This window comes from Molossus molossus, unplaced genomic scaffold (genome assembly GCF_014108415.1).
Source record: "Molossus molossus isolate mMolMol1 unplaced genomic scaffold, mMolMol1.p scaffold_m16_p_10, whole genome shotgun sequence".
Taxonomy (NCBI): Eukaryota; Metazoa; Chordata; class Mammalia; order Chiroptera; family Molossidae; genus Molossus; species Molossus molossus.
In genome coordinates this window covers 100,801,578-100,827,369 of record NW_023425345.1, presented here as the reverse complement: position 1 = coordinate 100,827,369, position 25,792 = coordinate 100,801,578, and the positions used below count along the sequence as shown (strand labels likewise).

At 47.2% G+C, this 25,792-nt stretch overlaps 1 protein-coding gene across 1 annotated transcript in view; it reads right to left on the bottom strand.

Moving 5' to 3' along the window:
* FLT1 (fms related receptor tyrosine kinase 1) overlaps positions 1–25,792 on the bottom strand; it is a 176,573-nt gene that overhangs the window by 11,442 nt on the left and 139,339 nt on the right. The window contains exons 17-25 of the mRNA XM_036251787.1: positions 22,318–22,450; positions 16,311–16,415; positions 13,648–13,761; positions 11,998–12,086; positions 8,447–8,603; positions 7,919–8,016; positions 7,150–7,272; positions 5,516–5,627; positions 3,881–3,980 (exon numbers count right to left, since the gene is read on the bottom strand). Of these exons, the coding sequence (XP_036107680.1) occupies positions 3,881–3,980; positions 5,516–5,627; positions 7,150–7,272; positions 7,919–8,016; positions 8,447–8,603; positions 11,998–12,086; positions 13,648–13,761; positions 16,311–16,415; positions 22,318–22,450 (1,031 nt within the window). The remainder of the gene's footprint in view (positions 1–3,880; positions 3,981–5,515; positions 5,628–7,149; positions 7,273–7,918; positions 8,017–8,446; positions 8,604–11,997; positions 12,087–13,647; positions 13,762–16,310; positions 16,416–22,317; positions 22,451–25,792) is intronic.

Here is a 25,792-nt window from a genome sequence, read left to right as displayed (position 1 = left end):
GCTCCTCTGTCCTTGGCCACTTCCCAGCCTGTGTCTCTGAGGGACATCCCTATTTGGCTTCAAAGCACAGGAAGTGGCTGGGAAAGACAGTGAGAGTATAGGAAGGTAAATAAAAGAATATGAGGGAGAAGGTAAAGATTAATAAGGCGGAACTACAGGGAAAGTTAATATGCAGTCTGGCAGCTGGCAAGCACAGGCCCGTCGGTGCCGTGGAGCACTAAGCCGGGAGTCCCGACAGCCAGGTGCTTGGACACAGCACGGCCCTCCTAGAACGGACACCTGAGAGGGGCTCTCAGCATCCTTCCATCTGGGCAATGATGACTTGGTGAGACTGTCTTGTACATTGTTTCTTAAAGTTGGCCAAAGCCTTGACAGCAAGAAATGCCATTCAGTAAAAACCGCTCTGAGAAACAAAGCAGTGTGGTCCAGATGCATGGGTCCTGAGGTTCTGATTTAACTCAGGGATAAAATCCGAGATGCCCAGGGGAATGGTGGCACCACATGGTCCTCAGCCATCTTCTGCTTTCCTCCCAGTTGGACACTGAGGTTGAGGTTCTGCTTTCTGACAAGTACCCAGTAAGCAGATGTCTGAAGTTTCTGAGTTAGGGACAGGAGCTCACAGAAATTACTTGTCTGAACTGCAAGTTCTCCCATGGTGGTCCAAACCTATGGGTCAAGACTCTTCTCAGAAGTTGCCTCTGGTTCCCTCCCACCCTGTGTTTCTGTACCTACTGCACCTATTCTGCCCGATTCCCGGGGGTGTGGTGTGGGTCAGCTGGTTCCGAGTGCTGTGAGGGCCCTTTGGTGAGTGTGACGTGTGGGCCAATGTCAGGTACCACTGCACTGGGACTCAACTACAGAGGAGCTGGGGGTGAGGAAGGGACTCTGACTCTGGCTGTTGTCCCTGCTCTCTGGGAGACACAGGACAGGGCTGCAGTGCCCAAAGTCTCTAACTGCTCCCAACCAGCAGTGCCTCTGAGAGGGCTCAAGGCACTCATCCAGGCAGCCTGGGCCAGCCTGCTGTGACCGGTCTGAAACAGCCTAAAACACGTCTGCACAATACTGTTTGAATCTCATTTTAAGGTAAGTTTACACATTTCACTAATTTGTTAAGACAGGTGCAGAACAGTGTACTACAGAGACAGGTGGCCACTAGAGAAAAGTCAGATGCCTCACCCCAAGTGCAGGGGCTGGGCAGAGGCGGGCCTGCTCCCACCTGACCACACTCAGGCCTGATGGTCCAAGGTGCTTATCTCTAGCAATGCAGATTCCTGGAGGGAGGATGGAAAGGGGCCTGAGACAGGGAGCACTGGTCAGAGGCCCGGCTTCTCAGCCCGAACCCTTTGCCCTGAGCAAGCAGCTGCCGGAGCTGCCGTGAGCGGGCTCTTCCCGTTCTTTGCGCTGAAACTAGCCAGAGGGGCCACCTACGACTACTGTTGTTCTGTATTTTGATTCTTGGTTTCTGATTTCTAGTTTCCACTTTCCTGAAATTCAACGCAAATTATCTCAGCAAACACCAAAGGAAAAGAAGAAAAATTAACTGCTTATTCCCTTATTGAAAGACATCTGATGAAACATGCTCTGGGCAGCCAACCAACAAAGTAAAGGGACACCAGCTGCACCCAACCCACCAGCCCTTCTTGGAACAAGCAGGGGCGAGGGCCTCTGGGAAGAGCTTCCTGTCGGAGCTATCACCCAAGCTGCCCACTGCGTGCCGCTTCAGGCCAAGTTCTGGTCACAGAATCCCAGTTCTGAGCTGCACTCCATCCTCACCCCGGCGGCTTTCGAATGCTTGAGAATGGCTGAAGGTTTGAATTCTGGCCTTCTGAACCAACATTTCATGAAGCTGCTTCTTCCTTTTTATCATTTCTGAAATAACCCCCCAGAATTAAGAAATAATCCTTCCTGTGGCTGCATGGGATACCAGGGAGACCTGGGAGTGGTTTATGCGAAGACTTGAAGGTTTGATAAAGTCCACGGGAGCTTTTAGTCCAAAGTTGATAGGACTGTGCACCGCTACAGTCACTTTGGACCAGAAGCTCGGTGAGACTTGGAAATACACCCTGTAGATATGTAGCACAGTGTTGAGGGCTCTGGACTCGGGCTGGGTTTGCTTAACTTACTAGCAATGTGGCAAATCACTCAGATGTTCTGTGCCTTGGTTTTCTCATCTGTAAAATGAGATAATCATAGTACCTACTTTATTGGGTTTTATGAGCATTAGAAAAATTAATGTATGTTAAAAGTGCTAAGAACAGTGTCTGACAATAAGCACTAAATAACCATTAAATGTTGTTTAAGAATGACTGCAGTTATTACTATCACCGTTAGTTAGTAACTGAGAACTCACTCTTGTGATTGTCACATCATGTGAAAAGTGGAAGGAAATATTTAATTCAAAGCACGAGTGGGCATATTAGGGAAACGTTTCTCCTAAGGCAGCGGGGTATATTCCTAACTTCTCAGTCCTGGGATCTAGGGAGACCAGCCCAAAGACTGGCTTCTAAATTTGTTTCCTCTACTACTTAGCTGACAGAGGACAAACCACTTCACTTCTCAGAGGCTCAGTTTCATGATTTATCCAAGTCAGATTATGTATCTGCCTGCTCAAGGTTGCTGGGAACTGCAGAGACGGTATGGGGAAACACTCAGAAAACCTAACGTGCAAAGCATTCCCACTTTACACCAGATCTCCCGTGTTTGCCCTCTCCAGCAGGTAAAAGGAAGCAAGTAATTAAAAACTCTCAGTGCCCGCTGCAGTCCTAGTGGCTAACTTATCTGTCCCCAGCTCTCAGAAAGGGGCCTTGCCTACAGCTCCCTGCGTTTCCTGACAAGGACAGAGGACAACAGTCCCCTAGGTCCCCTCCACACTAGGGTGGCTCCGTAGCTCGGCCTTCACAGGCCTGAGTCCCTGTCCTCCTCGTCCTCATCCTGGGTCTGACCTAGCCTGGTCTCCAGATATGAAAAAAGGAGACAGTGACCTTGCACTGTGGCCAAGCCCACACTTCCTTCGTTCCCTTCGACTCCTCCCCGAAGGCCATCCCAGGGCTTCTGACAGGACCCCATTGTGTCGGTGGGATAGGGTGGGCCGCCTGCCAGTTCAGGAAAGGTGGTGCCGCCCTGGGAGGCCCAGGTCCTTGTCAGCAGCTCAACAAAACTGCAAGTGTCATCACATTCCTGCTCAGGACTCGGAGTGCAAAACATCCACAAAGCTCCAGGAAAAAAAAGCATGAGAGAGCCGAGCAAGCCTGGAACCGTGGAGAAAGCCTTCACACAGAGCCTGTCACCTTCCTGGAGTCACAGGGCTGCACAGCAGGCAGCCACCTCAAGAAGCTCCAGACAGCTGCCCAGTGGACTCCGGAAATGAGCCTAAAGCAGTCTTTTGCCCCAGGAGCCTCCTGCGGAGGTAATTAGTAATTCCATCAGGAAACTCTCCTCTTCCTCTCCTACCTCTTCCTCTGCTTTCACCCCAACCCCTCGCTGGTCATTGGTGAGGATGGAGGACTGGGCACGGCAGCTTCTAGCATTCGGCCCTGTGGCGACTCAGCCCATTTGGTTCCTGCTCTGTGAGTGAGGACAAGGCCTTACACTTAGTTCCGGGTGGTCTGTTAGTTTTACCTGGATTCAGACCTAGAATTGAATTCCTAAGTTCAGTTCCCAGCGCAGGCCTTGAAAAGTCATGGCAGCGGTCAGGAGAGGAGTTGGTAAGGAAGGGTCAGGGACAGTGCCTCACTTCTGGAAGATGCTCCCTGCACAGGTGGAGCTGGCCAAGGCTAAGCGGGCCTGGGGGCTAAAACTCCATGGAACACCCCCTTTCCCAGGTGCCTGCTGGGGGGGAGCGCTGTCGGTGGGGGGGGGAAGGAAGGCGGCCCAGGCTCACATTTCAGGAGTCGCGTACTCAGGAGCCCGCATCCTCATGCCTTCCTTCAGGCGGCTGCAGAACTCCTCATCCATCTGCACACCGGGGTACGGAGACCCACCTGCGGGACAGTGGGGAGAGCACGGGGTTATGGCTTCAGGGCACAAAACACCATCGGGGGTCTGTTTCCTCCCTTAGAGTGACCATCTGGTAATGGGTTAGGAATCAGTGCCCAGTGACTGGCATGATCGCCACACCCAGCACCGCCCGTACTGAGGGCAGCCAGTGCCTGCTGGTGAGTCTGGTTGGTCAGTAGTGCTGGGTTCTGCTGCCCCCAGGCCATTCCTGTGCCTACTCCTGTCCCTTTGCTCAGGAGAGGGGGTGTCATCTGAAGGGGCCCTTCCCTCTCCCCACAAGGAACTCTAAAGAAATCCCATCATTAGAGACTCATTCCTTAGGTTAATAAACTTCTTTTTAAAAGGCCAAGGGTCTTGGAATAGGTCACTTGTGGATTATTCACACCTCAGTGAGAATGATCTGAATCCATTCCTTTCTTGTAAACCTCTCACACAACTGGGGACTCGGTTGCTGGGATGGCCTGAGGGAAAGGGGGGCCTGGAGCTCCAGGGCTAGGCTAATGTAGGGGTTGCCTGCAGGCAGGAGTCTGTGCTCCAGCGGGTCCCAGGGGGGCCTAGACTTCACCTTCTTCCAGTTTCACTGTTCAGAGTGCCCATGTAACCTTCCCTTTCAGGGGACTTCTTGGCTAGAGGTGGTAGTGAGCCAGGCCTCCTGGGCTGGTCTGTTCTAGACCTCGAACCTGGTTGGTGTCAGCGTGTTTGTCTGCACTTCCTAGTGATTACTGCTGGTAGGAAGCAGCTGGAGGTGTGCAGTGCTGGCACGCTGTCACTGCGGGCCACTGTGGCCGCCAAGCCGCTTTCAAAGACTGGAAGCAACAGGTGCCTGTCATCGAAAGCAGGGAATGATTTTCACACATTACAGGAAACCAGGGATGTTACTGGATGACTTTTATTTGCTCTAAAAGGCAAATTTTTGGCAAAGTCCAAAAGACTCTTGGCTAGACCCCACGCTCGGGAGGCCTCAGAGCATCAGTGTGTGTCTGCGAGCAGATGCGGGCTCTGTGCACATCTGCGTGTTCGGGTTCTTGCACAAGGTTTCTAGTCCCCCACAGTGGATGTTACTGGAAGCAGGATAAATACAACCAGGGTCCAGGACTAGCTGTGTTAACGTTAGTGGCCCTGCAAAGGCCTCCTGTTCCTCACACTGGCTGACCTGTGCTTGTTGGAGCTCTTCCTGTGAAACTCTGAGAGGCATGCTAGGGAGGGCGGACGGAAGGGCATCAGGAACCCGGTGTCTGAGGAATTAGAAGAAGGAGGCAACGGACAGAGAAAGGAGTCTGTCAGATGGCTGAATGTAACCCTGACTTCAGATTTGCGCTGGTCTGGCCTCGTCTGCGTCTCTATAAAGCATCTCCACTATGCAGGGTACACATGCAGCACCAGCCTCATCCGGGACCTGCGTGCCACGCCTCTGCGAGGGATTTAGTTCTTTCAGGTGCTGACCTAAAGGTTGTATTTATCCGAAGGACACCCAGCAACATTTGGTTCCTGACTGACTGAGCTCCGCCGCCGAGCTCACCTAAGGAGAAGATCTCCCACAGCAGCACTCCGTAAGACCACACGTCGCTCTTGGTGCTGTAGATCTTGTCGAAGATAGATTCAGGAGCCATCCACTTCAGAGGAAGTCGAGTCTAGGAAAGGGCAAGGGGCCTTGAGCAGAAGGACATGCAAACAAAGCACATTCAGCCCAGTGCCCGCTTAACCTTGGCCAGAAAGCATTCCCAGAGCAGTCGCGGCTCCCGGCGGGGAAGGCCCGGAGGTGCGGCGCTGTGCTGAAAGCAGCTGTGTGCTGCACCCACCCCTATGGAGAGGACGGACACTACTGAGCCCCTCCCATGCGCCCAGCACGTGCTAGCTCCATGGCTCCGAAAGAAATCATTCTCCCCCCAAAAACTTGCATTCCACAGGGACCTGGAAAAGAGTGATCTGAATTGAAAGACACCCTAAAAGTCCATTAATTTCCAGAAATTTTTCTTAAGAAGTAGGATTTTAAAAGGTATTCTTATGTAAAAAGATTCTTAAGCCATTGAGTGGGGGAGTGGGCAAAGGCACAGGACAGAAAGAAGGCGGTGTGTTGAGCAGACGGTGGCTGCCTCTCAAGTGTGCAGACAGTCTGTTCTCTTCCAGGCAACAGGAATCCCAGTAGGGCAGGCCTTGCCACTTCAGATGGATGGGAACGAGTACAGGACTCAGGCGAGACAAAGAAAAAAGGGTAAGGGGGAGGGTCAGGAGGAAGCTGAAAGAGGTACAGATGAACAGAAGGATAGACACATAGGTAGATGCCATCTCTGCCAATCAGGGCTCCCCAGGAAAGTGTGTTGGGTTCTTTCTCTTTTATAAAAAGAGACTGGAGTAGTGGTTCTTGAAGCAGAGTCCTAGGACCAGCTGTGCCAGCAGCACCTCGGAACTTGTTGGAAAGGCCAATCCTTAGGCCCCACCCAGGACCTACTGGATTAGAGTTTCTGGGGGTGGGGCCCAGCGAACTTCAGGTGATTTGTATGTGTGCTGCAGTCTGAGAACCACTGCTGTGATCCGGCAGAGCCCGGACACTGGCTTAAGCCCTCAGGGTACAGTCTCGAGAAGAGAGGACACAGGAGGTCACCCACAAAAGTGAAACACAACACCATGTCCACAAACAAGCAGAGAAGAGAAACCAGTGTGAGCCAGCAGTGGGCTGCTAGGCATGGAAGTGGGGGCAGGGCGGGGGGAGACAGTTTCCTCAACAGCAAGATAATACCAATACCCTCCCCCACCCTTTCCTGAGATATATACACCTGCTGAATCAATCATCCGGGTTTATTTGAGGGAAAGAGTCCAGGCTGTTCTTTCCAGTGGTTCCAAAAACTCCCAACGGAGTCAAAGGGAGGTGACCAGGGCCCTGCTAAACACTTCTTGGATTAGCGACATCAGGCAGCTCTGCCCAGAGAACAGGTACCAAGGCAGGAGTGAGGCAGAGCAGACCCCAGACTGGCCTTTCCGCGCCGCCCACACAAGGGCTCTCTGGACACAGCCTGTCTGCTGGTCTCCACACAAAGCGCACGATGGTTTTCAGGGACCACTGTCGAGGAAGTGTCACCATTTACCAAGGGCGTTGGTCTGTGGTTTAAAAATTACAGAGTACAAACAAGTCAAATAAACATCACACTGACTTACATCTCCTTTTCTCACATAATCAGGGTTCTTATAAATATCCCGGGCAAGGCCAAAGTCGCAAATCTTCACCACGTTGTTCTCAGATAAAAGAATATTCCGTGCTGCCAGGTCCCGATGAATGCACTAGAGTGAAACAGTTGCATAATCAACGCATTTCCTTAATCTAAGTGTCGAATTTCCTGCGGCTCCTCAGTGTCATTCTTCTTCTTAATTCAAGGAAGCAGCCCCCAGTGCACAGGGAGTTACCGTGAATGTGAAGCACCTCTTTACAAACAGAGGCCCCTGGAGGCCCCAAAGTGCAGGCAGAGCCTGCATCTGCTTTTGCCACTGTTTTGCAGCACAGCATCCTGGTCAACGAAGTGACAGTCAAGTCCTCCCAGGGAGCACAACTTCTCCTACCTTTGATCCTCCAGCTGCCGTTCGCAGGACTCCACTGGGATGGATTAACAGCCCGCCTGCGAGGCGCAGTGTTCTGTCTGGCCAGAGCTACAAATATGCTGAAGGACAAGGTGGAGAGTGGGGGCCAAATCTGTCCAGTGATTCTTCCCTAAATTTCTACCCCTGGTATCTGAGACTCAGTGTTCTCAAAACTCCTCACTCTTATCAGGACAAATTCAGGCATCTGTCATGATGTTTACTCTATATTTAAGGACATAAGTATAAGCAAATGCTAGGAAAAGTGGATTTATAGCAAATGTGTGTGTCTCCATGTGAATGTCCACATGTCCAGGCCTGGCAAAGAAGAGCAACAGTAAAGAGCAAGGCTGACCTTTCTAGAAGATAAAAACTCCATGCCTCTGGCTACTTGAAAACTGTAAGACATCAGATCTTCCATAGTTATGGGCTGTTTGTAGAAATCGTCAGAATCTGGAAAGCATTAAACCGTAGCTCTTTGTAATGCTGCTTGTTATTCCGCCAAATCCCAGCTTATTGGAACAATGTTAGTAAAACATAAAACAAACCAACAAGTGGATCAGAGTTCATTTTCAAGAGCACTTGCGTTTCAGAACGAATATCAGAGATTTTTCCAGGCCTCCAGCCCATTTTCCCAAGCTCGGGGGTAGGGGAATGACCCGTTAAGACAAAAAGGCTTGAGGGGAGACAACTGTATAGAGATCCCTGTCAAAATTAGTAACTCTGTAAATTATCTTAATTCAAATCTTATCTCCTCAGGACATTACTCTTCGAGTCTCCCACGGATGTTTAATAGGGTGATAAATAAGAGAAACATTTCAGAAATGCACAGTATGTTATAAAAATATCTCAGACTGTAGGACAGGAAGGAGTTAATACCTACCTTCCTCTTCCTCAGCATCACTCAGACTTTTATCTTCCTGAAACCCAGAGCTTGCAAAGCTCTCGCTGCTGGTGACACTATCTAGTCTTGGTTTCTTGCTTTGCTCCACGTCTGGCTCTAGTTTTTCTTTCTTAGGCTCGATGTGTAATGCCGCATCCTTGGAACAGACCAAGGAGAACACAGATGAAAGGGAGCTCCAGAACCGAAACGGGGAAGACCGTCTCTCAAGCTGGCGATCACCTAAGCTGGGAGAAGATCATTCTACAAAATGGATAGTAAATTACCCGCAAAGGCCTTCTCGTGGCCAGGCACCTGGCCACTCCTGGGGTTGTGGAGTCTGTATTTCTCTTGATTGGGCTTCTAGACAGCATCTTAGGTAGGATAAAGGAGTATTAATATCAGCCAGAACTCACTGAGAGTTTACTCTGTGTGAGCCAGGATATTAAAATTTTTAGGTACAATTTCTCACTTAATCTTTCCAACAATTCTATGAAGTAGTACTTGCTTATTATACATGAAGAAACCAGTTCAGAGAAGTCAAATAATCAGTCACATGCAGCCAGTAAATAGCAAAGCTTGAACTCAGGTTTGGCCATCTTTAGTCTGTGTCCTTAACCACTTTTCCATACCAGGCACCATCTCGTGAAAAATGACATGAATGGTAGAAAAGCATCCCCATGAACTTGGGGCTTCACCCCTATGTAACCGCTATGAGGAGTAAGAAGAGAGGGCTACAGTTTCCAATTTCTCTGGTTTCCTTAGGAGAGGAGGGAACATGTACATTCTCTTTTTTCCTCCAATGAAAACAAAGATACAATTAGATCCTAACAGGGGTAGAAAGGCCTTTCATCCTTTTCCACGCCCTGGTGTGTATTCTAGCTCTTCCATTAGCCATGTGATCTTGGGAAAATCACCTTACTTTGCTGGGTTTCATTTTCCTCATTTGAAAAGCTCTATCATCCTATTACATTTTGACTCATAGACAAATGAGTTGTTGGTCTGGGTGTTTGTGTGGGACCGGAAAATACTTTTATAACATTTAGTAATTCATCTGACAACTGTGACAATAGAACCTTAGCACTCCCAGCAGCCTCATGACAAGACCATGTACCTAGGCTCAATTCTACTAGATGGCAATACAGAAACTGGGCCGAGAGGGACTGAGATGCAGTGGTGTCCCGATCTACCAGTACACTGTGGTGGTGCTAGGATTAATGAGGCTTCCTGCCCTTCCTTGGCTTTTCCTAGACATGTTGCAAAATAAGAGTGATCCCTCCACCAGAGGGCACAGTGGGAGTAAGCAGAGGACAGAGGAGAGAGCTTCAGGAGGGACAGCTGACAAACTCCAAAAGTGTGGAGGGTACTAGGCTCCTGGCCCCTGAACACAGACCGTTCTGTTCTGCCGGAGGGAAGGCAGGCCTCCGAGGGAACAGCCACTGCCACGCCAGGTGACCTACCTGAGAGCTGGTGGCAATGTCTCCCTGAGGCAGTTCGATTTGATTCTGCTCAGTTGGGAACTGGAATTTTATTTTTTACAAGACCTCTCCAGGACAGAAGGTAGCAGAGGAGGGTGCTGGCAAGGGTATGGGGGAGAAAAGTGCCTGACAGGCCCACCCATGGCTCAGGTCCATGACAACACCCTCTGGGCAGCCTTCTTCCTCACTTCTCAGAAGTCTCAGCCTCGGGCATGTCTCCAAGGACCATAACTCAAGCTCCTTCCTCCTCTTCCTGACTCTCAATCAATGGTATATTCAGCTTTGCTTATTGGTAATCATTTATTTTACATAAAGGTTGATTTACTGAACTTTTGGGACTCTGTCAGAACACAGTGAATTTATTTGGAAAATGAAATATCCTATTTCGATTTAGTCTTTTGGTTTTTCCTTCACCTTCTCTTTGTATCCCTTTAGGTTCCAAATATGAAATATAGCCATGTGTTTTCCACGTAATACTAGGCTCCACCAACAGGGAGGTGATCATTAAATATAGCCAGAGAAGAAAGCAAACTCTTCAAAACAAAGGATGCATGAACCCAAACGTTCCATCCTGCCCTGATCCCTGGGGTATTCTGCTGGCTTAGTTCTTCCTGAAGCCAGCCCAGATTTCAAGACGGAAAGGAGTTTGCACTGCTCTCAGCTCAGGGAACCACTTTCCACTTCTTATGTTTTCTCCCCTCTTTAGCCAGCACAGGGCACAGAAAAAGCACTGGAAGGGGAGATAAGAGAGCTGGGTTCTTCGTCCCCAACTTCATCTCTTGGTAGGTGTGTGTCCTTAAGCCAATCACTCAACTTTTCTGGGTACATCTATAATATGAGTGTATGAACTAGTTGATTACAAAGATCTCTTTCAGTGTTAAGATTCTAATTATGAGAGGACATGGTTTAAAATGGGGGGAAATCTGTTCTTGCTATATGCTGCCAGTCTGGTAGAACACCTGTGTCTTTGGTTGAATCAAAGTTTGAGATGAGAGACTGGGCCAGCTGTCTACTGGTTCTTATTTGTGTACCACATGACAACTCTTGCCCATGTGACAGAGATGGGCACCATTCATGGATTTTGGACACTTAATCTATTATACAGATCACACAGATCAGTGACATTAAGTTGGATCCACCCATTCTTTCTATCTCATTGGGTCAATAACAATGATGATAATAAACATTCATTGAGTGCTTAACTGTCTCTCAATGATGAGTTGGGTGCTATTATTACTTCCATTTAATAAATGAGAAACTGAAATTTAAAGAGATTGAGTAACTTGCTCAAGGTCCCAGATCTCATGAGTGGTAGAAATAAGATTTAAAAACAGGCAGTCTGATTCCTGAGTCTGAGTGCTTAACCATCACACTACATAGATTCATCACCAGCATTGGTAATTGTCAGTTAATAATGTTGAATCATTGTCTCCCGAGCTTCTCCAGACCAGAGAAGGACACAACGCTGGTGGGATGGGTCACACTGGCAACATTTTATTAAACTCTTTCCTCTTCCATTCAATAATCTTTTAAACTTGGTTTGGTTTTATAACTTGGGCCCATGCATTCCTTTTATTACATTTTAGCAGATAAGGCTGATTCAGTGCATGTGTATGCGTGATAGGGGTGGTGGAGACATGTAAGAAAGTCCTTAATTTCTGTATTTAATGGGGACAATCACACTTGTTATCATCTTTTAAAAACAAGTGACTACGTGATGTGTGTGTGTGTGTGTGTGTGTGTGTATCTGGGGAGAGAAAGGAAGAGAGAGGAGAGAAGGAGAGAGGGGGTTAAAGTTATCAAGTTGATTTGATAGGTATTTAGATAGATGACTAGTACATTTTAACCCTTATTATCACGGCACATACTAGTATCAAATATTCTCTGTGCTGTCCACAAAGAGAGTGTGATATATTAGCATGGGAGGAAATTTTTCAAAAGGAGGGAAAAGCAGACATTGGGTTTTAAACTTAGTCATTAATGGAAAAATATAGGTTCCTCTTGCTTTATGCAGCTACAGCCTAAAATGCAAAGTCACTATTCTCTTTAAAATGTCCAACCCCTACAATTCCTTACCTTGTTGAGAAAGAATAAGTCTCTTTTGCTTTTGAGGTAGTTGGATAGATTTCCATATTTGCAATATTCAACGATCACCATCAGAGGCCCTGCAGCCAAAACAACACACAGGCTTAGCCACACTGAGCTGGTCCATCTGCCAGCCTGCAGTGGGCCTGAGAAACCACGAACCAACTTGTCTTTGTATTAGTGGGGTTTAGGAATGCAACTTAAGGTGCTAGATTTTTTTCAATTAAAAAATTCAAAAAGAACAGGAGACAACTGGGAGTGGGGAGAAGCAGAAAATAAAGAAAAGAGGAGAAAGAACTTGGAGCAGCGGAGGGGGCAGTGCCAGTGCCTGTAGCTGCCAGCCACCTTCTCTGCCTGTTAGCCAGACCTTAGTGAGTGCAGGGGCCTCGGGATGTTGTCACACCAACCCCAAGACTGTCAGGCAGCCCCTCCCTCCAGTGCAGAAAACAGTCTGGTCTGCCTGGCCGGTCTCTCCCCAGGCACTGGGGGTGTCCGCGCGGGCTGTGGGGCTGGTGGGAAGGGCCAGAGCAGGGCCGGCAAACAGGGTAGGCAGCTCCTCTGTTCCGCCTTGGCGGTGCGGAAGCAGCCGTACAGGACAACACAACGAAATGAGGGGCTGCGCGCCAATAAAACTTTATGAACATATAAATTTGAACTTCATTTAATTCGCACGTCACAAAATATTCTCCTTGAGTGTTTCCCCCAACTAACACGGCCAAATTAAGTTCACCGACTGACCCCATGGTTTATCGACTCCTGGGTAAAAGGAAGCAAGAGGGTCGGAAAGGAAAACAAAACCAAACCAAACCCAAGCTGCATCTCGGGTCCCAGGGACGCGGAGCCCTGGGCTAGCTCCTGCCTGCCTGGCGCCTGCGCTTCCCGGAGCTTCCACCACAGGCCCCGGGCTGCGCACAAGACCTGCAGCCAACAACTTCCGGTTCCGGGTCAAAGCCGCGCGATCCTGGAGCTGCGTGCGGGCTTCTGCCCTGGGGCATGGTGGGAGCTGTGGCGATGGAGCCCTCAGGCGCAGGCTCCCTAGGTGGCTCGCAGCGCCGGGCCTGCTCAGGAGAGGGGCGAGTGTCTCCGTCAGGACGTTGCTGATTTAAAAGTACCTGTGAGAGATCCGGACAGCACCTCCTCTCCCCCGGTTGCAGAGCAGGAAGTTGCTTCCACAGGTTGGGAGTGGGGAGTGCGTCCCGGCTGCCTGGGGCCCAGCGATCTTGCCCTCGGGCCGAGGCACAGGCAGGGGTGGGTCTCTGATTAGCCCTGGTCATTCTGATGCTGACTTTGGAGGAATGTGACCAGAGCTAGGGTGAATGCAGAGAAGGTTGCACATTGCCTTTGGAGCTTCACCTAAAGGAATGACTGTCCCTGAAGACCCTTCCATCCTCCCCTATGGACAGGTTAGTGCTTGGCTGTCCTTCTCTTCATAACCTTTAAATGAACTGTACAGGGAAGGCGTTTCGGATGGGACCCCCCCCCCCTTTTATAAATGGAAAACGGGTTCCTCTGGGCCTACTGAAAGGCCATGTTCCAGCAGGTGAGGAGGAACAGGGGTGGGGAGAAGAAGCCAGATGTTGGAGAACGCAGCTGTTAGCGTGAGCACCCGGAGATGCAGCAGGCCCGTCCCTTCGCATTTACCTCCTTGCTTGGTGCAGGCTCCCAGCAGGTTGACCACATTCAGGTGGTGGCCAATGTGGGTCAAGATCTTGAGTTCGGTCATTAGAGCTTTGTACTCGCTGGCGGTGGCCCCCTCTGTGAGAAGCAGGAAGAGTGAAGGCGACAGGACAATGAGGCCCTTTCGGCTGGAAGTGGCATTCCCGCCCTCCACGGTGTAGCTCTCAGCCTGTTGCTTCATTAACTTCCCCACATTCTGCAGAAAGGCCCGAGTCCCCAGACTTTTCATTACTCCCACCCTCCTGAGTCAACATCCTTTTGATTACAGTAATGCCCAGAGTGCTGGTGGGGTTGGTGGTCGCACCTTTCCCCTGTGGACCTAGTCCTGGTCAGTAATGTGCTGACTCAGAGCAGGGCACCTTGTGGAAGCGCCTTCCCAAGGCTTCCCTCTCTCACAACCAGACACAGAAAGGACCTTCCAGGCAGGATGTGCCCACAGCTTACCCCTTTTTCTCAACTTTCCCTCTTTGAGATATTACAAAGAAGGGCCACAAGAACCTGCAAGGGCAGAATGACCACTTCTGTAAACATCTTTGCATTGTGTTATTTTTTCCCCATAACCTTTTCCTCCCTGGAGTCCACAGGGTTATCTCAAGTTGTTAGGATCCATGAGCATCTGACTTCACTTTCTTTCTCAGAGATAAGCAACATCAGTCTAAGAATTAGCAGAGTCTGAGGCCTAAATTAAGTTTGTTCTGTCTGTTTTTATTGGTTCATTTCTAAGGCGTTTAAATATTTTAAGTTGTTTTAGAAATAAAGTCATAATCTTGCTGTAAACTATTTCAACAGTATGATGTATACAGAGTAAAAAGTGAAAGCCACTCCAGCCCACTTACGTTTTTAGAAGTAACTACTGTTAATCTTTTGGAATTTCAGACCCTTTCTATGTGCTTATAAATATATAAACATATATATATAAACATATACATATATACATATATATACACACATACCTCCAATCAAAGTCTTTTTTAAATTTTACATAAATGGGATGATATATAAATGGGATGCTTATGTGTGTGTGTACGCGTGCGTGTGCGTATGTATATATATAATTTGCCTTTCTTCCTTTTTAATATGTCAGAGACTCTTTCCATTCTTTTTAATTGATTTATGGCATTCCTAACATTTAGTCTGTCTACAGTTTTTTTTGCCATTATAAATAATGCTGTAATAAACAGTCTGTGTGTAATCTTTGTACACATGTGCAAGTATTTCCATAGATAGTCCTGGAATGGGTCAAAGATGTGCATTTAACATTGTGGTAGAGACCAAAATGGTATTTCATAAGCACAAATCATTTTTTAATAATAATTAGATAAACTTTGGAAGCCTCCCAGTGAGGTTGGAATTGGCTCATAGATCTTCAACAAATATTTGTTAGATAAATAAACAACATGATTACTCTTCTCATTTCAGACATGGGCACAAGGCCCCAGAAGGTTAAAGGTTTTGCTCAAGGGCACTTTGAAAGAGCTTCTGACTTATGGCCTTTGTTTGACATTCTGCCTTTTCAGTTTCTCCTAGAAACAGATGGCCAAACAATTTAAAAACAAGAAAGCTGAATGAAAGTGGTTTTCAGGAATGTTGTCTAGTGGATGATTTGGCAGTCTTTTCCAACCCAGGCTGATGGCTTAAAAAAGATAAGCATTCATAAATATATTACACATGCTATTTCTGTATTACATAGAGCAAATTCTTTGGGCCTTTAAAAAATCTCAGGTCAGAATTTCCCTCCTCAAACTCACAGACCCCTTCATGCACTTATGCCCCTTTAGCACAGCTGACTTGCCTTTCCCAGAGACAGTGTGGTAGTAAGCAGGAAAATGGGACCAGCAGAGGAAGCAGATGCTTCCAGATCTAGTTTCAGTGTAGCTCAAGGTTGGATACTAGATTGCCTCCAGAACTCAGGCCAGGGTCCTTTTCAGGATTTTGGAGCAGTGAGCCATTTTCAGGAGGCGCCAGCAACCCTTTGGTGGCGCTGCGGTGCGGGGGAAAGAGGACTTCCCTCTCTACAGGACTTGCACTCAAACCCTTACTGCTGCCCTGGGGAGCTGTGTGGCCTTGCACATTTCTTCATCTGCAAACTGGGATAATAATATCTACCTCACACGGCTGTAGAGAAAAAAAAATAAGAAAAATGGCAATTTCAAGTGGTTCAGCCTAAAACATTAAAGTACCTAGTGTGATGCTTTCTGACATAGAAGACACGTTGATGCCTCTTCTCTGCAGAATCTGGGGTGGGCGCTGGAATGGAGGCGTTCACACAGGGCAGTCTACCTCGAACGGAAGTCCTGACTTGTGGACACAAAACTCCTTTCTTGGCTACTTTCAGATTAGTACTGTCAGGTCTTTGTAGGGTTTTATCATAGCTGCCCTTTGGAAAGAACAGCTGTTCGAGGTGGAGATGTCAGTACACGGTACTTGGGCAATGATGGTGTCAGGGCTGGAAGAAGGCGAAGAGCCTGGAAGCCTCCCTAAGCACATGGCCCTTTTTCTCCAGCAGTGGAAGAAAGTTGTGTGACCAGAGCAGACATAGCTTGTATCTGTTCCCAGGCACACCCAACTGAAATGAACATTTAGGAAATGCAATGGGTCAGTGGAAAGTCAAACTCCAGCATCCATACCTTTTAGCATTTTTACAGCCACCGTCCGGCACGTGGGTGACTTCTTAATGCCAAATGCAGCTGCTTGTACCACTTTTCCAAAAGCCCCTCTCCCAAGTGACTTGCCTGCAATGAAAAGAATGCATTGATTTGTTTGCCAAGCCGGCAGGGCAAGCTTAAGTCTTTCAGGAAGGAAGTGCCATTTTCCCTAGGTGTGTATGTGAGGCACACGTGGCTTTGAATGGGATCTCCAGTGAGCGGACCCCAAAGGAGTCAAAGTAAGGGGCATTTCTGGAGTATCTTTTTTCCAACTCTTCACTGTGTTTCTGAGGTGCCCTCTTCACAGCTCTGCTGGGCCCCAAGAAGGCCTTTGGTGCATGTGGATGGCCAGTTTCCTTTTCACAAAATCCTCCTGGAAGGAAGAGGCCACCAAATCCTGGGGAGTCTCTTCCACTGTTTAATAACATTATTAACAAGAGGATTTCCCTGTGTCTAACCTAGGCCTCTTTTCTCAACACTTCGATCATTTCTTCTGATCTGCTTTGAGCAGAAAGCAAGAAATTGAGAATGGCGGTTATTGCTATTGGTTACAAGACTGCTTCATAGATAAAAAGCAAAACAAACAAACAAAAAAATCCACTGGCCTGATTGGTGTGGCTCAATTGGTTGTGTGTAGTCCTGTTTACCAAAAGATCGATGGTTGATTCCCGGTCAGGCCACATGCCCAGGTTGCAGGCTTGATCCCAGGTCAGCTTTCGTGCGGGAGGCAATTGATCAATGTTCTCTTTCACATCGATATGTTTCTTTCTCTCTTTCTCTCTTTCTCTCCCTCTCCCTTCCTCTCTTTCTAAAATTTATTTAGCCCTGGCTGGTGTGGTTCAGCAGTTAGAGCATTGGTCTGCGCACTGAAGGGTCTCAGGTTCGATCCTCGGCCCTAGTTGGGGCACATGTGGGAGGCAACTGGTCAATCTCTCTCTCTCCCTCTTCTTCTTCCTCTCTCTCTCCCTTCCTCCCTTCCACTCTTTCTAAAAAAAAATCAATGGAAAAAAATATCCCTGGGTGAGGATTAACAAAAAATCAAATCAATTAAAAAACATATTTTAAAAACCCACTATTTTCCCTGACTTTCTTGCCAGGCAAATAGTCCTAGCATTTCTAACATGTCTTCACATGATGATTATAAATCTTCAGCACACGAGCCTATCAACCACAGGCAGTAATTTATTTCAACCACAGAGAGATGGTTGCCAAATGCAATAACAGAGCAAGGGGTTTTTCATGGTACCCGTTATGTATGTTACACTATAATGACTATTCACATGTTTCTTTCCTTACCCTTGTGTGAGACAGCTTGACTGAGAGGGGCAATGACCACGTCTGAATCTTCCCAGAACCTAACCCAGTACCTGGTCCATGGAAGGTCTGCTGTATATTAGTGTAGAATGAATAGTAGCATTTGGGAATTTGTGAAATATTCAAAGCAAGTCTTTTTTTTTTTTTTTTTTATCCTCATCCGAGGACATTTTTGCATTTTTTGTACAGACAGAGTGGGAGGGAGAGAGAGGAAGAGAGAGAGAGGGAAACATCGATGTGAAAGGGACACATCGAGTGGCTGCCACCCGCACGACCAACCAGGGCCGGGGACAAACTGCAACCGAGGTACATGCCCTTAGCGGGAACCGAACCCGGGTCTCTCCGGACCGCAGGTGGACGCTCTAACCGCTGAGCCAAACCGGCCAGGGCTCAAAGCAAGTCTTGTATAATTCTGGGTAACTAGAGGGACCGCTGAGATGGAGACCTTGGGAGTCATGCTCTGTGAGGAGGGCATCCCCTGGAAAACCTCAGCTACCTCTTCTATCAGGGGACTTCCTTTTGCATCATCAGGAAATAGGTAGCTAAGTAGAGCCTAGAGAAATAGTACACTTCAAGCATGATACGGCAAAAGGAGTGAGCCAAGGAAGTCACTATTTTTTGGTTCTTTTGTGGGGAAAAGCCAACAAAATGCCTCTGGTCAAAAGTTAAGTCCTGGTAGAGTGTTGATTTAATACACCTTCTTTCCCAACCAAGTCCTCATTCTCAGACTTCTGATAACAAACCGTCAGTTAGTTGGCCATCTTCTCTTCCTCCCTCCTTTCCTTCCTCATATTTCAACCCCTTCCCCCAAAGGATATAGTTTTTTGTTTGCTTGTTTTTTTTTTTTACTAAGATTCTTATAAAGTTTGGAATGAAGCTTTCCTGCTTCTTTATCATATTAGAACTTTTATACTTTTATGCACAACTACTCAGTAACAAAGATGTCTTCATGCTGCCTCTGCTTAGTATCTTCCATTACTAACCACCCTGGGCATCCAGTTAGGACATGGGAAGAGTTCAGTTACCAACATAATCACAGAGCCTCTTCGCAGCAGTCTAGGCATCTATCGCATAGGGACGCACTGCATTAGGAGGGAGATGCTGGTGAGATCACAGGACTTTCCTGTGGTCACACATGTAGTGACTGACAAAGATTGTTCCTTCCAGAGCACATGTCATGGGCTGGGATGTAGTCAGTGCTTCCTTTTTTGGGTAAAATTGTCTAAGATATAGACCAGCATGGGGACTGTTCGTTTAAATAGAAGAGCCTTGGGTGGCCCCAGAGGGGGGCTGGACGTGGAGGTCATGTGTGGAAGGAGCACTGACAGATGCCTCCTCCAGGCTCGTAAAAACGACTACATTTTGTTGCAGGCTTCTTTCTTGCTTTTCCAGGTAAAAGAACAACGTTTTCCTTTTGAAGTGACTTCTACCATCTAATATGAAAAGTGTCCCGAGCCTGAGAAATAGTAAGATAATCACTGTCTTGGGACACCTCTCCGATACTACAAAGACTCTTGATTGTCTGGGGCAGATGGAATCCTTTTCTTTCCACACTTTGGTCCCCATGCATTTCCTTCTTAGCCATCAGAACACACTTTGTTTTAACAGTGTTTGGGGACTTTGCTCTCAGTGAGAATCAGTTCATTTTCACTTGGCTTCCCTCCGTTTTTTCCTTTATTCTCTTGGAAGCTGACTGCTGCCTTGCAAAACAGCATGAAGCTATTATGGCTCTTTAATCATTTGAGGCATTGGAATCCTTCAGCAGACCCACATTTTCAGTTTTAGGGGAGCCCAGTCACACTGGACTTGACCTTCCCTGATCCTCCTTTTCCCTTAAAGTCTTACTTGGTGTTACCCAAATGCCACTAAGTAGCTTAGAAAAGTGCTAGGTCATTGTCCTACAATGAAAAGATATTGGAATTTCTTCTAAGAATAACTGGCCAGGGTCCCTGGGACACTCTGGGGACAATGGGGCTGAGTCCCACTCTGGCATCCAGGTTCAGTCTTACAAGAGGCAGCGCCAGCTTAGGCACCATCCACCTGCCAGTTTCCAGACTCCCATGTTGTGTCCCTTATTTGCTAATTCTGAGTTTACTTTCCAATAGAAAGGTGCAATGCCAGGCATTTATAAATTTATAGGAGGGGAATTCTCTCTGAGGTTTGATGAGGAATCACTAACAAAATAGGTTTCTTTAGTTACTGGCTTTCAGGAATTTCAATGGTAGCAACACCTTTGACCCAAGCTCCAAGTGTATGTATCTATCAGGTACGATGGATTCTGACTTCTCTCACCCAGGCTGATAGTAACCCACAGAGTGCAGACAGCTGAGATCAGAAGCAGCTTGGTCTGTGTTTTTCTCTATATTTATGACCTGTTATAACTCTGTCCATCAAACCTGCCTTTTCTCCCCATCCATCCAGACATAATCTTGGTTACTTTCACTTGCCAGACACTGCTTCAGATTTCTTTCTGTCATTTATTTGGCTTAAAAACCAAACAAATCTTGGGCCTCTTTGCTCCCAAGTTAATAGGAGGAGCATTTCTGCGGCCCTTTGGTCACAGTCTGCTTTGAGATTGCTAGCTGACTTGCTCCACTTCCTCTCACCCATCAAAGACACTCACTTGTGTATTGGCTGAATCATAGCATTTGGCAACCATGAGAAGGAAAAGAACCAGGAGAAAGATTTTCAACAAGGAGAATCTCCTGAAATGGGATTATCTAAACCCACAGAGCCCCTGGGGAGTTCTGGTGGAGGACTGGCACTCTCCCTGGATGTGTTATGGATCACAATGACACCAGGCCAAGGAGTGGAGAAATGGGATGGAAAGCTTATGTCCTGTACTGGAAGGAGAACATTTGATTGTGACTAATAACTCTGGAAAGCAACATGGCCTGAGAATGGCTAATGGTTGTGGGAAAATTATCCCATGTTCCGTGCCAAGGTCACTGAGGGGTTGGCTAGCTGCTATATCATTTAGACTTGCAGAAGGACCTCGTCTAGTGTGCCACCTGCCCTTAACTACTCCAGATTTGGTTGATTTTCCCCCTGTCAGCAGCCTTACTGGCTTTTGTCTGTCTCTCAAGCTTTTTACTGATTTCTAATTTTCTTCCCCAAGCCAAATAGAACATACTCTTGGGCCCAAGTCTTCTTTCTTGTGTAAGAAGAGATGTAAATGGAATCATTTCAAGGCCCAAGAGAACAAGAAAAGCCATTTCTCTGTCTCTGTCGCCTCACACCTCCACCTTCATATGGTCTGCAAGTGGGGGGGCGAGGAGGTGGTGCTAGTGAGTTCAGAACAAGCGGCTCTTCATGCAGAACGACAAGCTCTGGGAACACGGTGCACGCTCTTTCCCTGGTTCCAGCTGGCATCGACTCCGGCATACACAGGAGCGAGCGGGACACTTTCAGAAACCACAGTTCAAATATTTTGGGTGGGAGTAATTGAGGCTGCCATTATTTTGTAGCAACTGGGCTGGAGATTCATTTGCACTGTGATGTCTGAACTGGAGGAAACGGGGTGAGCTGAGGGAAAACACATCTTCCTGGTTACAGCATCTCTCTTACCTGTAAAGCAACAGTCCTTGCTCTTCAAAAGCGACCCCCTAGGACTTTCTTCTCTGTCTGGACATTTTATTTTATTTATTAATTTTTTTATCCTCACGCGAGGACATTTTTTTCCCATTTTTTGTTCAGATAGAGTGGGAGGGAGAGAGAGGAAGAGAGAGAGAGAGAAACATTGAGGTGAAAGGGACACATCGAGTGGCTGCCACCCATACGACCAACCAGGGCCGGGGACAAACTGCAACCAAGGTACATGTCTTTAGCGGGAACCAAACCCAGGTCTCTCTGGACCACAGGCCGACACTTTAACCTCTGAGCCAAACCGGCGAGGGCTGTCTGGTCATTTTAAACACCCAGGGAAATTCAGTATGTAACTGGTGGATTTGTGCAGAGTGGTTTTTGATCCACAACCTTGAAGAGTACCAACTTTTTCACCAAATGTTTGATTTTATTCTTCCTTGTCATCCTGAATTGTGTTCTAAGTCATACGTTTCTAACTCCTCAAAAATGTCATTATTTAAGAGTAAGGCTCCTGATGGAACTAATGTCTTCCCCTTTCCCTTCACTTAAGTACTTTTTTTTTACATTCTCACCTGAGGATATTTTTCCATTTATCTTCAGATAGAGTAGGGAGTGGGGGGAGAACAACAGAAACATGGATGTAGACATATCGATTGGTTGCCTCCCGCATGATTCCAACCAGGGCCGGTGACCGAACTGCAACTAAAGTACATGCCCTTGACCGGAATCGAACCTGCGACTCTTTGGTCCTTGGGCCGATGCTCTAACCACTGAGAAACCCAGCCAGGGCCACTTAATCTACTTTCATGGTGATCTCTTTAGAGGGAAGAGTTTTAAATACTTTGTGTCTGCTGCTCAGAGAAGGTGCTTGGTAATTGCTGACGGCATGAACAGGTGCTCCTTGTCCCCTGAACTGTCCTCTCAGCATTCTCATAGCCTCATATGCCTCTGTGTCCACCTCCCTTGCTAGGTTGTGAGCAGCCGGAGGGTAGGGTCCCGAGTCTAGCCTATCTTGCTTCTTTCCACGCAGTCTTTTGCATGTAGCAGGTGCTCAGTATGGGTTTAGGAGCCTGTTGAACAAATACATTACCCAGTTTCAGTCTCTCCCGGGCAAACTCCCACTTGCTGGCATCGTACGGGAGCCGCTCACACTGCTCATCCAGGGGAACTTCGTCTGGGTCCATTATAATTGACAGGTAGTCAGTCTTTATTTCAGAAGAAGACTGAGAAACAAAGAGATCTCAAAGTCATCAAAGAGGAAACAACTTTACAACCCCCTGACGTTCAATTTAAAACAATACTTGGCAATAGCTGCTGCTATTTTGGCTCATTTGGTTAAAACCATATGGTCGGGCCCAGAAGGTACCGCTGGCACACATGCGGTGCCTGTTAAACGGCCCGCACTGTCCCCACCCTGCATTTCTCTGGTGCTGTCCCAGACGAAGTGCACTCAGATTTCCCAGCGGCCTTATTGCTTGTTCTTAAACAATTAGCCTATGACAGTCCTCTAAAAAATGCAAAACATTTTAATAAAGCCATTCCACACAGTAACTAAAAATAACTTTCTGTGGCCATTCTGTGTAAGCAGGAATATACATTACAGATGGGCTGACAGTGGGGTCCATGACTGTGGCTTTTGTACATTTGCAAGAAAGGCCAGAGGCGGCAAAGCAAGCCCAGGGTCTCTCCCTGGGATAGCCTGGAGGCACATTGCACATGAAGCGTTTAAAAATACTCAGAAGGCCTGGCCACTTACTCAGTGTGGCTACCTGAAAAGACTAAAGGGTCCATTAGTGAGATTAGAATAGGATTTACCTTCAGTAACAAATAGAAGTTGATTATTTCAAATACCAAGGTGTAAGGCTTACACACAGCAACATTCATCCCCAGTTCCTTTGACCATCGGTAGGACATCAAATAAGACCGGCGGACCTCTGCTTCAGGTGCTTATTTTATCTCAGTAATGCAAGTCAAGCCCAGAAAACACCCTACATTCCAGTTCATAAATAACAGGGTTTACATTTAGTGTCTTCAGGTCACATCCATGGGTGTATTTCCTGTTAGTTAATCATAGGATTGACTGCATTTCTGTGGGCAGGACAGAAGGAAGTATGCTTACCCATATAAGGTGCGTTTTGATAACTCTAGCCAGAGTTATGTACACTTCATTTAAATGCATTTTAGGGTCCTTCCTTTCAGTGCCTTTCCCTCAACCAGATCAGAGTTCGGTAGAGAAGACAACCTCTCCATACACACCATTTCACACCCACCCACATTCTTCAGCCCTGACTCCCTGTTCTGGGCTGTCACAGCTCACCTCATCCATCACTCGCAATCAGTCTCTTTCTCACAAAAATTATCACTAAAATGTGTGACAGATAGCTCAAGGCAGAAAGATTTGCCTGGCCTCCATAAGGAATGGAGAACAGAGAAAGATATGGAGCACGGCTGTCACCAACTGCCTTTGCCACTGGTGTCAGACTGTAAGGGCCCAGCCCGTCAGACACCCGTGCAAGTCTGACACTGCAGAGGAGTATGGATTCCTATGACAGGGTGCAAGGTGTTCAGTAGAGAAGCAGCTCGAGTAGGTTTTATGACTAAACTTTTCAATGTCCGACATAGCCAAGGCTACGAGAAGCAATCTCATCTTCAGAGAGCATGGGATTGCTGAGCCTGGCAGGGGACATCTTGGGTTCTGGATGCTTGGGGCGGGGGCTATTGGCAGCAGTGTGGCAGAGGTGGGGAGCAGGCAATGGAAGACCATCTCCCCATGTGGCACCTGTGGAATTTATGGTCATCTCAGCAAGGCAGATGAGAGGAAACACACACACACACACACACACACACGCACGCACGCACGCGCGCAAAAACCCCAAGAGCATTGAGGAGAGTATGATAGTGGAATCTCAGTTGACAAATATTTACTCTTTCAACTAACATTAACACTGAGCAGCTACTGGGCATGAAAATTGCACAGTTAAGCACTTCAGGGCCCAGACCTTGAGGCTGATGCCTGGATTTGAATCAGCTCATCTGACCAGAACGTAAGGATGGGCGAACTGCTGAACCTTTCTAAGCCCAGTTGCCTTATCTGTAAAATGGTGGTAATGATGGTACTTATCTCATAGGCTTGTTGTGAATATCAAATGAAATAATCCATGTAAAGCTGTTAAAGCAGGGCCTGGTGTACAGTAAGCATCAATAAATGTTGGCTATAATTATAACACTGGCTCATGCAGAGTGGAGATAAAAAGATAGTCTTTATCCATGAGGAGTTTACACTGTGGTTAGAGAAACCTCATGAAGAGTTTTTGATGCCTTTTTCCTCTTTGCCTCCCACATCCGATCACTTGTCAGATTTTTATAGGCATTCTGTTACTTGCGCTCATCCTTTCTTACCGACATCACAATTTCATAGATTTTTTTTTTTAGAAGTACAAGAGACCCACTCAATTTAGGTCCAGTTTGCCTTTCCTGTTTTATTTCCACTATGCTCCTGTAGTCAAAGTAACTGGACTCCCTCCCTAACCTGGGGAGTTTGAGGGAGGAGGGGCTGTCACAACCTTCAAAGTCTGTCTCTAAACTTTTCTTTCTCTGAAGTTTTTTCTCCCATTCTCCTCCTTTGAACTCCTATCTAGTCTTTATACCCCCCTCACAGATTTGGCAAGTTTTTCTTTTGTTAGATCTCTTTCCCTATATGATGTGTCTCCCCTTCAAATACTGTTGTTTGCTGTTCCTTCTAAAGCAGGCTTGTCTCAAAGCCAGCCACTCCATGTAGCAGAAGCCGAGGCTATATACTCCTTTTTTTCTTAAAAATATTTTTTTTTCTTTATTTATTTTAGAGAAAGAGGAAGGGAAAGAGACCGAGAGACAGAAACATCGATGAGAGAGAACATCGATTGGCTGTCTCCTGCATGCCCCCCACTGGGGATTGGGCCCACAGCCTGGGCATGTGCCATGACTGGGAACTGGCGACCTCTTGGTGGAGGGTCGACGCTCAGTCACTGAGCCTCACCAGCCTGGCAGCTACATGTTCCTTGTAGAGGATGGGGGCTAACCTTGCCTGTCATACTAACACTACTAACACTGTGAAGTACACATTACTGGTTTTGAATATCTACTCTGAGGTCAAACAGCCTGGCTGCAGAATTCAGCTCTAACTCTAATTAGTGGTGTGACTTTGGACAGGTCACTTTAATTCCCTGAGCCTCGTTTTCTCTTTCTATAAAATGGCACTAACAATACATTTACCTGTACAGTTTTTGAAGGATTAACCGAGGCTTCCCCCAGGCTTGGTACATTAATTAGGGCTAACAGATTTCTAGACATTGAGCAGGCCTCTGACACATTTCAGGTTTTCCTGATTTTACCTCCTACATCTCTCGACTCTAATCATTTACACTGAGCTACCGTCAGTTCCTCCTTGGACTACTGTCAAGTCTTCTATGAGGTGCCCCCATGGTCCATTCTCCTCACAGAAGGCGAAATAATCTTTGCAGACACACATTTCTTACCCTTATAATCAGACACAAATTTCTCACACTTATAGATACTCAATCGCCTCC